We start from the raw sequence: 12,769 nt of genomic DNA, 5'->3' as shown, positions 1-12,769 counted from the left end.
AGAACCATGACTTGTACCCAGGAAAACCACAGAAATGTTGTGCGGATGAATAAAAACAGTCTTGGGTTGCTTTTTCACATCTTTCTCATTGAGACAGTTTCAGTTTTTTTGTTTGCTTGTTTCTCTTGTTTCTGCTGCCCCTGCCAGACAGGGTTCTCTGTGTAGTCCTGGCTCTCCTGGAACTCACTGTATAGATCAGGCTGTCCCGGAAACTCACAGAGGTCTTCCTGCCTCTGCTTCCTGAGTGCGAGGATTAAAGGTGTGCCACCACCACTGCCCATAGGAAGCAGTAGCCCTAGCCCTACCCCTAACCGAGTTCCGGGTGAGCTTCCACAGCTCAGGTAAGCCTGAGGGACCAGCTCTGTTCACTTAGACACACCTTTTCTATATTCGCTTTTCCTTTCGTACTCTGAATGATGAACTTTGAAGAAATAAACTTTATTTTACTACTTAATTACATTTGCTTTTTTATTATTTGCCTCTTTGCCCTTTCCAGTATTTGCTATAGTGTTTAACTAGTATTTAACTGTGACTAATTTGTTATTTAACAATTCTGGAGATAACTTTTTAAAAAAATATAATTCCTATTTCCATTTAGTAGGCATTAGAGTTGTTTCTGTAGGTTTATATTACTTGTGACTGAAATGTTCTAGAATTTTGTTAACTAGTTCATAAGGAACTGACATTTTCCTTTTTCTCATTTGTAAAGTTATTTGTTTGATTTAAAAACAAAAAAGCAAAATTACTCCAAGAATAAGAAGGGAAATGAGGTAAAATACAGATTACACAGTAAATTTTTATAATATGTGTAAGATATAATTTTATAGGGAAATAAAATAATGGCTGTCATTTTCAGTGGTGTTTGAGGCTTAAGGCCTTTGCACATTTCAGTTCACTTTGCATTGTAGCATCCCAAAGAATATAAGTAAAGTAGCATACAGTCTGTCTGTCCTAGGACATTGCTACTGCTGTAAATGCCCACAGGGCTCTGTCTGAACACCCTGTAGATGAGATGGGGCCGGAGGCAGCATAATATAAATACATGGAGAGATACTCGCTAAATATACCCATAAAACTTAATAGTTGCCATCTGTTGTTTTTTTTTTTTAATAATGTAGCATATTTAACCTGGTAACTTGAAATCTTTTCCCCTGTATATCTTAAAGTACTATTGACTTTTTAATGTATGTGTGTATGTATTTTAGGAGCAAAGGACTTGAAAGTTGAAGATGGCCTCTCTCTGAAAGTGGTACCTATTTTACCTGCCCTTAGTTATGCACTTCTAGAAGCAAAGAAGTCACTTTCTGAAGAAGGAATCCCTCCAAACATCTTAGTAAAGCACAGTTTCCAAGAGCTGTACAAGGCGGACAGAAGCCTCTCCTTGATGGCTCCTCCTTCAGATGGAGTCAGAGATGCCGCGTCCACTGGGAGCCTGCCCCACGCCTTTGACCTGCCTGCCCCCCTGGAAACGTGCCCTTCGGAGTCCTTGACTCAGCTCAAGTGTTATTTTTCAGACCCTACTGGTTATACTCTGGACCTGTCTGCTGCTCTGGACTTGTTGGCAGAACATCCTCAGGTCCCTTGCATTTCAGATGGGATTTGTGATGCTGGGTTTTCTTTAGTTATGACACCAGATCCTGAATTTCTTGACTCAGAGATGGAAATGAGAAAAGAAACTGAAACAGCAGAAAAGTCTGGGAGAACATTGAAAGTAAAGAAGAAAGCTATGACTCCATCTTCCAATCAGAGAGTTCAGCCAAAGAGGAAGGCTACCACGGCAGCTGTTACACGGCCAAGTAAGCGGGTGAGCCTGGGCCGGGCCACTTCTAAAAGAACTGCACCCAAAACAGACAACAGGTCATGCAACCCAACTCTAAAGCTAGTTAAAGGGCAGTTTCCTCAGAAGAGAAAAAGAGGTAAGAATAATACATCTGATTACATTACAGTTTCACTGCAAAACCTATTGACTATCCATGTGAACTAGAGCTTAGCACTGGGTTAGAAGTTCATTGGAAAATCATTTTTCCCCCTGGGTGATTTGTATGTATATGAAAACTAGTGAACCAGTGTAACCTAGATAAAAGCTGGGGGGAAAAACATAGAGAAAAACCTTAAAGACCTGCTCATTGGAATTTAATGTTTCTCTAGTAAAGGTGGTGCTCACATATTAGATGATTTCTCTGGCAGATTGTAGGAGAAAGGGGATCTTCTAAAAGCAGATATACCGATGGCAGTATTCAGTCGTAACCAGCAGCCTAAGCAGTTTGAAATGGTCACCTAGAAATTAACCAGTTTCTAGTCCTTTGTGTTACCAGGTTTTGGTTTGGTTTGGTTTGGTTGTCCTGGAACTCTCTGTAGACCAGGCTGGCCTCAAACAAAGGCTGCTTCAACATCCTGTGTGCTGGGGTTAAAGGCATGTGCCATCACACCCAGCTTGTGTTAGCAGTTTTTAAAGGATCACCCGAATTTTATAAACCGCTAAAATGGAGTATGTTGTGGCCTAGAAACAAATTGAAAGAACTTCATGTGTGGTTTTGGTAACCCCTTAAAATTGGGAATCAATTTTCAAAGTTATTTAGGATTTAATTGGGGGTAGTGCCCACAGAAACCAGAAGATGACATCAGACTCTGGATACTTCCCACCACCACCCCTCACTTCAAGGTAGAATTCAAAGCCATTTTGAGCTACCTATTATCCAAGGTGCTGGGAATCCAACACTGGTTTACCGACTCTCTGTCTTCACCATTTATTAACAGATATACTTTAGCCAGGAGAGCCAATTATATGACTTATATGGTACCATCTCAAGTTGTATTTATTATGTTTTCTCTAAAACTAGGGAACTATAGTATTTTTTATTAGAGCTAAGCAAAGGGATCAACACGCTATATACCTAAGGTTCCCATTCATACATACATCTATCATCTCTGGCTCTGGTACTCTATAAGAAGGCTTGGAAAATTAAAGTCAGAGATTATATGACCAGAAAGTAGACTTTCTGGTCCTTGATGGAAAATGTTTGCCAATCTTTGGTTGGTGTTATAGTTCTAATTTGGAAATGTTAATGTCTAAAGAAAGGAAGCATGCAGAGTATACTACTCAGCAAGATCTGAGTGTTAAGTTGGACCCTGTGGCTTAACCACTAGCCATTTCCCTGCCTTGTACTTTACTTTTGAAATCTTTTAATAGTATCCAAGAACTCTCTAATCTATTTCCTATTATTAATTAACACACACACCCTGCAAAGAAAATGAAAGATTATGCTAACAAGTTTCTGGGTCACCCACACACAGACACTTAGTACTATCTTGTCTTTTCTGTATAAGGTGCAGAAGTGCTGACTGCACAAATTGTACAGAAAACCAGACTAGAGAGAAAAAAACAAGAAGCTTCTGTATCTAAAGATGCTCCAGTTCCTACAAATGCTAAAAGGGCAAAGAAGCAAGAGAAGTCTCCGGGTAGAACTGCATCACGGCCTAAGCCACCCGTGAGAAAGTCGCCACAAAAACGGAAGGTAAATGTAGCAAGAGGCCGTCGGAATACCAGAGTCCGAAAGCAACTCAAGCCTGGTGAGAAACCCTCTTCGAATAAGTAATAGCAATAATACATCAATAACTTTAGTCCATAATGCAAATAATTTGGTTTCTTTTTTCTCACAAGTTTTAGGTTTATGCATATAAGTGTTTTACCTGCTTTCATGTCTATGCACCATGTGCCTGTATTGCTTGTGAGGGCTGGAAGAGGGGGTCTATCTGAGCCCCTAGAACTAGAATTAGTGATATATGTGAGCCATTAGTCATGTGGGTGCTAGAAACTGAACTCAGATTCTCTGCTAGAACGACACATGCTTTGAACCATTGGACTAAACCTAGCCCTCTTTCTTAGTTGTACTATGTACTTAAAAGTAAAATAACTTAAAATTAAATTGCTGCCTTTTATACCAAATACATTATTCTAGATTGTTGACAGTTTTGAGCAAACTACATATTTAGAAATTTAGAAAACTAAGATTCAGACAGTAGCCCTTAATTTTAAAGCCTGAACATGAATTTTATAAGTTAAAGTATAAACATCCTTATTTATGACTAAATATGTTTGTATAGTTTGCTGGTGTTTAATAATCAGTTTGAAAAGGCTGTAAGGGTATCTGAAAATAAATATAAGTAGTAATCAAAACTATTTCTTTAAAAGATGGAATTTTAAGGTATTTTACTTTTGATAAACTTATATGCATAAGCTAAAAGTTGAATGTATTAGTCCTATATTCCTACCTGCTAGAAATTACTTTTTTTTATGTACATGAGTATACTGTCACTGTCTTCAGACACACCAGAAGAGGGCATCGGATCCCATTTCAGATGGTCATGAGCCACCATGTGGTTGCTGGGGATTGAGCTCAGAACCTCTGGAAGAGCAGTCAGTGCTCTAACTGCAGAGCCATCTCTCCAGCCCTAGAAATGACTTCCTTATCAGAAAGTACAGTTGTCACCTCGGGCTTAGCCTTGATACAACTGAACATGCAATATCCTCCCCTTAGGAGCATTTTTACTCTTCTGTAGGTGATGTGTTTCTTCTTCCAAGTTTCAAAGTCCGTTGTGTGTGTGTGTGTGTGTGTGTGTGTGTGTGTGTGTGTGTGTTTTCACACACACGCCCGCACATGCAGCTACCACAGTGCCTTTGTAGAGGTCAGAGTAGTCAGACAGTAGTCCGTTCTCTCCACAGTATGGGTTCCAGATAAATAGTTTGTCAGCCAAGCACACTTTTGCCCTACTGAGCCATCTTGGCAACTTCCAAGTCTGACCAGTAACATCTCATTTTTGATATTGAGTCCTGTTTAGTATGTCCTCTGTTTTAACATTCTGTCACTTTTGTATATTATATATAATTTTCTGTCTTATTTCACTGATCCTACTTTCTCATCTGTTACTCCGTGCGTATGTATATTAGTTTCTTATTTTGGGGATGGGAGATTTGAGTTTGTTCATGTTGCCCTGGGTATCCTAGAACTTGCTCTGTAGACCCAGCTGTTCTTGAACTCAGAGATCGTTCTGTCTCTGCCTTCTGAGTGCTGGGATTAAAGGTATATGCCAGCACCACTGGCCATTTTTATATATCTTACAGATGAAATTCAGCATAAAACTTCTGTTGAAGTGGCAGAATTATAGACGAGCTTTAGTATTTCTGAGTTCTAATGTTTTATGAATGAAAGTTTTAAAAATGCTTACTCTAAGCCAAAAGTTAAAACAACAAAACCAAATGCTTATCCTGCCCTTCCCTTTTTTTTTTTTTTTTTTTTTTTGGTTTTTTTGGAATTGGTTTTTTTTTCGAGACAGGGTTCTGTGTAGCCCTGGCTGTCCTGGAAATCACTCTGTAGACCGGGCTGGCCTCGAACTCATAAATCCGCCTGCCTCTGCCTCCCAGAGTGCTGGGATAACACCCGTTCGCCACCACCGGCTGGCCTATCCTGCCCTTCTAAAGTGGATAGCAATTCAAATTTGATTTCTGTCCCTTTTTTTGAAGGGAACTTACAATTCTTATCCTGTGGATTTTCATTGTTTGGTTAGTTTGTATTTTCACTGCAGTTCTTCCTGGTTTTGTCCAGTGGTGTTCTTCCTTTGTAGACATTTTCTTATGCTTTGATCCTCACAAATCACTAATTCTTATGCTCATAGCGACGTAAATTTAATTCACACTCTTCTAATCATTTGATAACTGAGTTTATAAACAGAATGCACACTGCCTTTTAGATAGTCTTATTCCTCCATTTTGTGATCACTTGTTCTAATCTGTTTTCTTTTCTTACACTTGAAATATCTGTGTTTGGGGGATGACTCAGTGGTTAAGAGCACTGACTGCTCTTCTGAAGATCCTGAGTTCAATCCCCAGCAACCACATGTTGGCTGACAACCATCTGTAATGGGACCTTTATTTTGAACTCAGTTGGTTTGGGGGAAATGGTTTCTGAGAAATTGTGCTTGCAAATTATATAATACATACTTCAAATTTCTAAATTACATTTTAACTATTTGCAAGCACACTGTAGACAGACTCTGGTATTTTGTTTTTCCATCTTTTTGTAAATCTGTTGAATTGACTGTTAATTTTCACTGAAGATATAGGAATACACAGGTTATTCTAAGAAGAACAAACATTACATTTGTCCTTTTGTGTTTTATTCTAAAGCTGAAAAAGAAATTGCTTTACATCTTCAACCAGAAATTTTATCAGATGGTCAAAAAGATGGACTTAACCTCAGTACATCTCAACAAGAAAGTATTGGAATGATTCCTAAAGGTCCTCCTGAAAATTCAGTCATCACCTGTGATTCCCAGGCCCTAAATATGTTAGCTGATCTGGCATTAAGCTCTGCTGCTGCTTCTATACCATCCTGCTTCTCTGAATTGCCACAAAACAATGTCTTACTCACTAAAGAAAATTCATTGCATGGTGCCTCTGACCATGAATATCACAAGGGAGTTAAAAGTCAAAAAGCTGCACTACTACCTAAACCATACTCTGACGAGAAGATTAGTTCAGAGTCAGACTTAACTCATAGCCAAGAAGAAAACTTGGCACCACCATCTGCTCAGCCTCTTGCTGTTGCCCAGCCAGCACCCCAAGAAGCCCGAGAATTCTCAGATGCAAGTCAGAACTCTGTTGTTGTGGAACATTCCTATGCCTTGCTCCTTGCTGAGCAATCAAAGAAACATCTGCATCAGAGAAAGCTACCAAGCCCTGCTTTTGTCAAGAATGGGACAAAAGGCCCAGAAGCGGGAACACCTGTAGGAAAGGTCATGCCATTTCGGCATCTACAGCATACCTCCCCACTACAAAAGCATTCTGAATATTCATTGACTAAACGCAAAAGTCTGTTTGTATCTTCAAGCCTTAAAGAGTTTTTTTGCTCTCATACTGTTCTTAGTTGTGATGGCTCCTTTAAGATTACTTTCAAATGTGAAGGAGAGTATGTATTCAGCTTAGATAGCAAATACACCAGCAACCCTTTGGAGAAAACTGTTGTGAGAGCATTACACGGGTAAGTACAAGGGATACAGGTTTTTGTTGACATGTGATAAGATGTAAGACTGGTGGCTAACTTTGGGGAAGGATAAAATATTATAAAGCCATAATATATTGTCAAGTATGTGTTTACTGAAAGTTGACAATGACAGATTTTGCCATTGTTGGTGATCACATGGAGAACTTTAAATTTAACCTTGTAACTGGACTTTCATTAACAATGTTTGTTAATCAGATAGGAGTGAATTATTTTAAATGGATGAATGATTCTGTAAGTCTTCTCTAAGAAAGTGCTGGTAGTACACATCATTAATCCTAGCACTTTGCAGGTAGAGGCAGTGGATCTTTTTGAGTTTAAGGACAGCCTCATCTACAGAGTGAGTTCCAGAACAGCCAGGGCAACAAGAGAAACCCTGTTGTAAAAAGAAGATGGAATCATGGCAACAATAATAGACTTATTAGCACTACAGGTTTCTGGAGCTTAAATTAATTAAAATGGCTTTTTTAGTTACTGCCTTTTATGACCTGGAATGTAACAGAAGTATGTGCTTCTAGGCAGTGATTCTCAGTCCATTTAGAACGCTCATTGAGCTGCAGATTCTGGTGCATTCTGAGGTCTATATCACAAGTTTCAAGATGTCAGTGGTGGATTAGTCTGGCTTTAATGGTAGCTGTCCTGACAGTTATCAATATATTACTGTGCTTTTGTAGTGACTTGCCCACCATAATAAGTGGTAGCCATTATTGTAAACAAGAAGAATTAACACTACAGAATGTCATTCAGCATTTGTGAATCATTCTATATTAACTAAGTGAGATTCCACATTACCCGATTTCTCTCCTTGCATGGGTTCACACAGATAATTGGTTTCTAATTAGCCTGATTTCTGTATTACTGTAGCCTAACTCTGCAGTTCTCCTAACCCCAGTTCAGCCCACCGCAGCTGTCTGCTGTCTTGTGTTTAAGGCCAGAAATGTTTTGTATCTTTCCTTAAAGTTTCACAGCACTATTTAGAACTAAAATCTGAAAATAATATAGTTTTTACTACATTGCCCAGAGAATATTCTAATCATTGTACTTTTCCAACTGTTATAAGAGACAAAAATGAAAACTAAGTGAATTACCCATTCTCGGCCAAACTAAAGTAATAAGAATCTGGAGAGTTGCTAGAACTATTAGTACCACAATAGATAGGCTGTCCAGAGTGCATTTGGGTAGTATGAAAGACAAATGCTAGACTGAGAATTAAGAGATGCCATTTTTGATCCCTGGTTTTTTCTCTTTAAAGTGAATGGGTAATAATTTCATAATTATTTGTTAAATTAACTCTTATTATTTTATATTTGTAATTTTTAAAATAAAAATTAGCACAAAAGCTATTGATAGAGGAACTGGTTTATGGTAATTAACTAAAAGTAGCATTAATTTTTGCATTTTCTTTAACATCTTAGACCCTGGAACACTGATTGGCCTGAAAATATGGAAGATGTGAAGCTTTTACTTCATATATGGGTAGCTCTGTTCTACAGCAAAAAGAACAAAGCCATCGGGTCACCTCGAAAGGTAGTAGAACACAAAAACCCAGCAAAATATGTATGCATAAATAGGTCTTTAGAATCTTTGGATCACAGTGAAATTGAGGAGTTTTCCAATGTGGAAAGACCCTCAGTTGGAGGGTCTGTAGACCCTCTGTTGGAGACTAAGGAAACACACATTGGTCATGCCACCATGACCTTCCCTGGACCCAACCGCGTGCTTCCTTTCATTAATCCACCAACTACCAGAGACTTGGAACTCTGTGTACAGAATGACCAGAAAGAAGTATTTACAGGGGAATGTCACCTGGATACTTCAGGAAACCAGAATTTCATCTATTCTTGTAATACTGAGGTGAGATGCTGTTTTAAATGCTGGTATTAATTTTTTTGATCATTTTTCATTTTGAATGTAAACATATTCAAAACAAGGTATTATTATTTCAGGGGGAAAATGGGTCTTTCAGCTAAGTAAAATATTTTAATTCCCCAAACTTAATCTTTAAGTTAACACTTTATAAAGTGTTCCTCTCATTATCCACAGCTAGGTTTTATCTACCATCTTAATTGAATTCAGATGAAAGGAATCCGATATGTAGGAACCCAGCTTGTCACTTAATAGTATTATAATTTGGGGCAAATTACTTACTATGAACCTGTTTTAAGAGAAGTGACTAACTGGGGGGAGGCATATAGTTTAGTGGATAAATGGCTTGTTTCACAACTAATGGACCAGAGTTCAAATTTGCAACTCCGGTGTCCAGGCATGGTTCTGTGCATCTATAACCCCAGCACTAGGGGGAAGGGCAATGGGTAGAGACAGACTAACCCCTGGGGTTTACTCACCCTAGCATGTTCAGTGAGCTCTAGGCCAGGGAGAAAAAATATCTTCAGATGAATAAAACCTCAAGAACAGAAACCAGAATTGACCTCTGACCTACATACACATGCACCACAGGAACATACACAGATAACTTATGGTTTGCCTAGATATTAAGGATCAAATGTTAGTAATACTAGTAGTGCTTTTGTAGACTTTGGTAAAGCAGACTAAAATTGACTATATTTGAATTAGTTTGGAAGGCAGATCATTGAAATCTAACATACCACACCTTTAAAGAAAAGTTATTTCTGGGTAATTATTTTCTAAGTGTGGAAAGCATACTTTGTTTTACTCCTTCATTTTCAGTCAGGCGAAATAATCCACATTTTATCTGTTGTATGTAAGGAAGTGTAACAAAAATTTTCTAAAGCTCACGGCCCAGGTTTTAGTCTAGAATAACATGACAGTTTGAACAGCACCTACAGAACTTGTTCTCACATATGAAGTCAGTGGGAGACTTGGAAGGGCAAGAATGAACCTAGGAAGGTATCTTCAAATGGCCATCTTTATTTGCAAAGTTAACATCTGTAGCATTGTATACCAGTGTTCCAAGCCCTTTACTCATAGAAACTTAGTTAATTCTGAAACAAGACAAGTAAAGCAAGCGTGCGCGCGCGCGCGCACCCACACACACACACACATTAAATAGATAAATAGGTAAATGAATGAATGAATAAAAAAGAGCTAGACTATGATGAAGAGACTGAGGCTAAAGAAGTTGTCTAAAGTCACATTATAAATTGCAAAACCAAAATTCAGATCCAAACAATCTTATTTGTTTCTGTGCCAGTATCTTTGGATGTAATTATATGCATGTCTGATGAATATTTTCTACATAAGTAATTTTTTTTTGAAAATGAGGTTCAGAAATGTTGTCCTGTTTTTAAAGATATAAATAAAATTTGATTAAGAGAACTAGATATTAGAATGACAAAATACTTTAGTGAGGTATATTTCAGTTAGTATGTAGGTTCATACTAGTTTCTTAAGTGCCTTTTTGTTAAGACAGAATCATTTTTGTTGTTTTCACAGTTTTTCCAAGACATGGTTGCTCTGTGTAGCCCTGGCTATCCAGAAACTCACTTTGTATAACAGGCTGGCCCTAAATTCAGAAATCTACTTGCCCTTGCCCCTGTTTTCCAAGAGCTGGGATAAAAGCATGTGCTCACTACCTGATTCGACAAATAATTTAATGAGACAATTACCAGTCTTAATTTTAGGAGTGATGTTTTCAAAACATAAAATAGAATGTAAAGAAGAATATAAAGATATATAAGATGGCTCACTAGGTAAAAATATTTGCCATCTAAGTCCCACAACCTAACTTTGATCCTGAAATCCTCTGTGGAAAGCAAAACAACCCTTTAGACATTATCCTCTGATCTCCATATTTGAACCTTGACAAAAGGAATAATAATAATAATAACAACAACAATAATGATGGCTATTGTTATTATTTATTATTATTTAAAAAATAAAGTATAAAACAGGCATGGCACAAGCTTGTAATCCCAGCACTTGATATGTAAAGACAGTAGGATCAGGGAGTTCAAAGTCAGCCTCAACTACATGCGATCCTGTCTTGAAAGCGTGGAAGGGGAGAACTAAGGGCTGAATATGTCCAAAGTACATATTCAATTAAAGAATGAAAATAGAGCTGGGCGGTGATGGCGCTCACCTGTAATCCCAGCACTCTGGGAGGCAGAGGCAGGCGGATTTATGAGTTTGAGGCCAGTCTGGTCTACAGAGTGAGTTTCAGGACAGCTAGGGCTACACAGAGAAACCCTGTCTCAAAAAAAAAGAAAAAAATAGTATTTTTTTAAAGTTTAAATATTAAGTAAAATTATACTTAAAATACCTGTGTAAAACATTGTTTACTAGCAAATAGACTATTTGATGAGAAAAATAAAGTAATTAAAATGAATAGTTTTTAATAATCTCTAGCATATGCTGGTTAAATACTGAGAAATGTTCAGAGTTTAGAATACTGCTCAGACTTAACTCATTGGTCATCACTATCTGAAAACCCCACACTTGGAATAATTCAATACACAAAGCTTAAGTATCGTGTCAACACTTAGAGGCCTTTCAAAGCAAGCATCCTAGGTTTCAGATTTTCAGATGACAGATGCTTTAGTTTAGGCTTCTAAGAATTTTGGGAGTGAGGTGGAGTAGTGCTCTTTCTTGGGTATTATGCCTACAAATAAAAAACGTGACTGAGCTATAGCCTTCCCTTGTTGCATAAATGGACACATTGTGGTGTAAAGAATATTTTAGGATAAAAGGCACTAGAAGCCAATAGCATGTTGTTTGTGGTTAGGTGTATACTTGGCCAACTTTTAAATAGATGTTATTTTAGAAATATTCCATTGTACCTGTAGTTAAATATATATATTTATATATAATACATATGTAATAAATATATATATTTAGGTATATATAATATTATAAATATATCAAGATTGTCGCAGCTAGCATTTCACTAAGAGGCATAGTGTGTTTTAGAGTTTTGGTTGGATACTTGCAGGCATGGTGTCATTGGGAGTACTTCAAGAAAGTTCTCAGGTTACTTGTCACCAAGAATTTTCTTTCACATTCTCTTTTTAAAACTGACATCATAGTTCCTGATTACTCAAGTTGCTATCTCTTTGGTTGAGACAGAAATGTTTTTATGATATGTAAAGTAGAGATCTTCTACCGTAGGCCTCAAGGCGTGGCAGTCTGAGCTTGGTGCTCCAAATACTGCACCTGTAGTAAAGTGTATCAGTTCCTGTTTTTCCTGGTCTAGACCAGATCACGTGGAGACTTTAGCAAAACAACTTCTTATCAGAATTGTTCTGAGATGTCCTGCTCATACTTAATCTAAGTTCCATTTAATACTGTTTAACTCAATCCTTTAACCATATGAAGTCATATTGACAAATTTTCTATTGTTTTGTAGAATGAGAGGAAGTGAAGTGAAAAATAATTTTCTCCAGCTTTAAACAAAGATACTTAAGAATTCAGGCCTTACATGCACAATCAGTTATTCAGAGTGCATGGGATTGTAATTATTTGCTATCTTGTGAGAAAGTTCCAGATGTCAAGTGGTTGTATGGTATAGTTGGAAATTATGGTTCAAGCAGAAAAGATTAGTTTTGGCTTTAAATGTTACCTTTTCACTAACAGCAAATTTAAAAACTACTACTTTTCTAATGCTCCGTTTCTTAAATGACAGATGGGACATTTAAATTTGGGAGTAGGGTGTGTGCGTGCATGTTTATATTTTAAGAAAGGTCTATGCAGACCTGGCTGGTCTCCAACTCACAGAGATCTTCTTTGCCTGCCTG

General features: G+C 37.6%; 1 protein-coding gene across 7 annotated transcripts in view; it reads left to right on the top strand.

Annotated features, from left to right (window-relative positions):
- The window catches only part of Tasor2 (transcription activation suppressor family member 2), a 45,487-nt gene that overhangs the window by 17,692 nt on the left and 15,026 nt on the right, over positions 1 to 12,769 (top strand). For 4 of the 7 annotated variants that reach the window (XM_052157373.1, XM_052157372.1, XM_052157374.1 and 1 more), the window contains exons 10-13: positions 1,206 to 1,916; positions 3,328 to 3,570; positions 6,185 to 7,037; positions 8,474 to 8,912. In XM_052157373.1, the coding sequence (XP_052013333.1) occupies positions 1,206 to 1,916; positions 3,328 to 3,570; positions 6,185 to 7,037; positions 8,474 to 8,912 (2,246 nt within the window). The remainder of the gene's footprint in view (positions 1 to 1,205; positions 1,917 to 3,327; positions 3,571 to 6,184; positions 7,038 to 8,473; positions 8,913 to 12,769) is intronic. The other 3 variants (XM_052157377.1, XM_052157375.1, XM_052157376.1) reach the window with 1 other exon arrangement.

This window comes from Apodemus sylvaticus, chromosome 14 (assembly GCF_947179515.1).
Source record: "Apodemus sylvaticus chromosome 14, mApoSyl1.1, whole genome shotgun sequence".
In the NCBI taxonomy this organism is placed as follows: domain Eukaryota; kingdom Metazoa; phylum Chordata; class Mammalia; order Rodentia; family Muridae; genus Apodemus; species Apodemus sylvaticus.
This window is presented reverse-complemented; position numbering and strand designations above follow the sequence as displayed.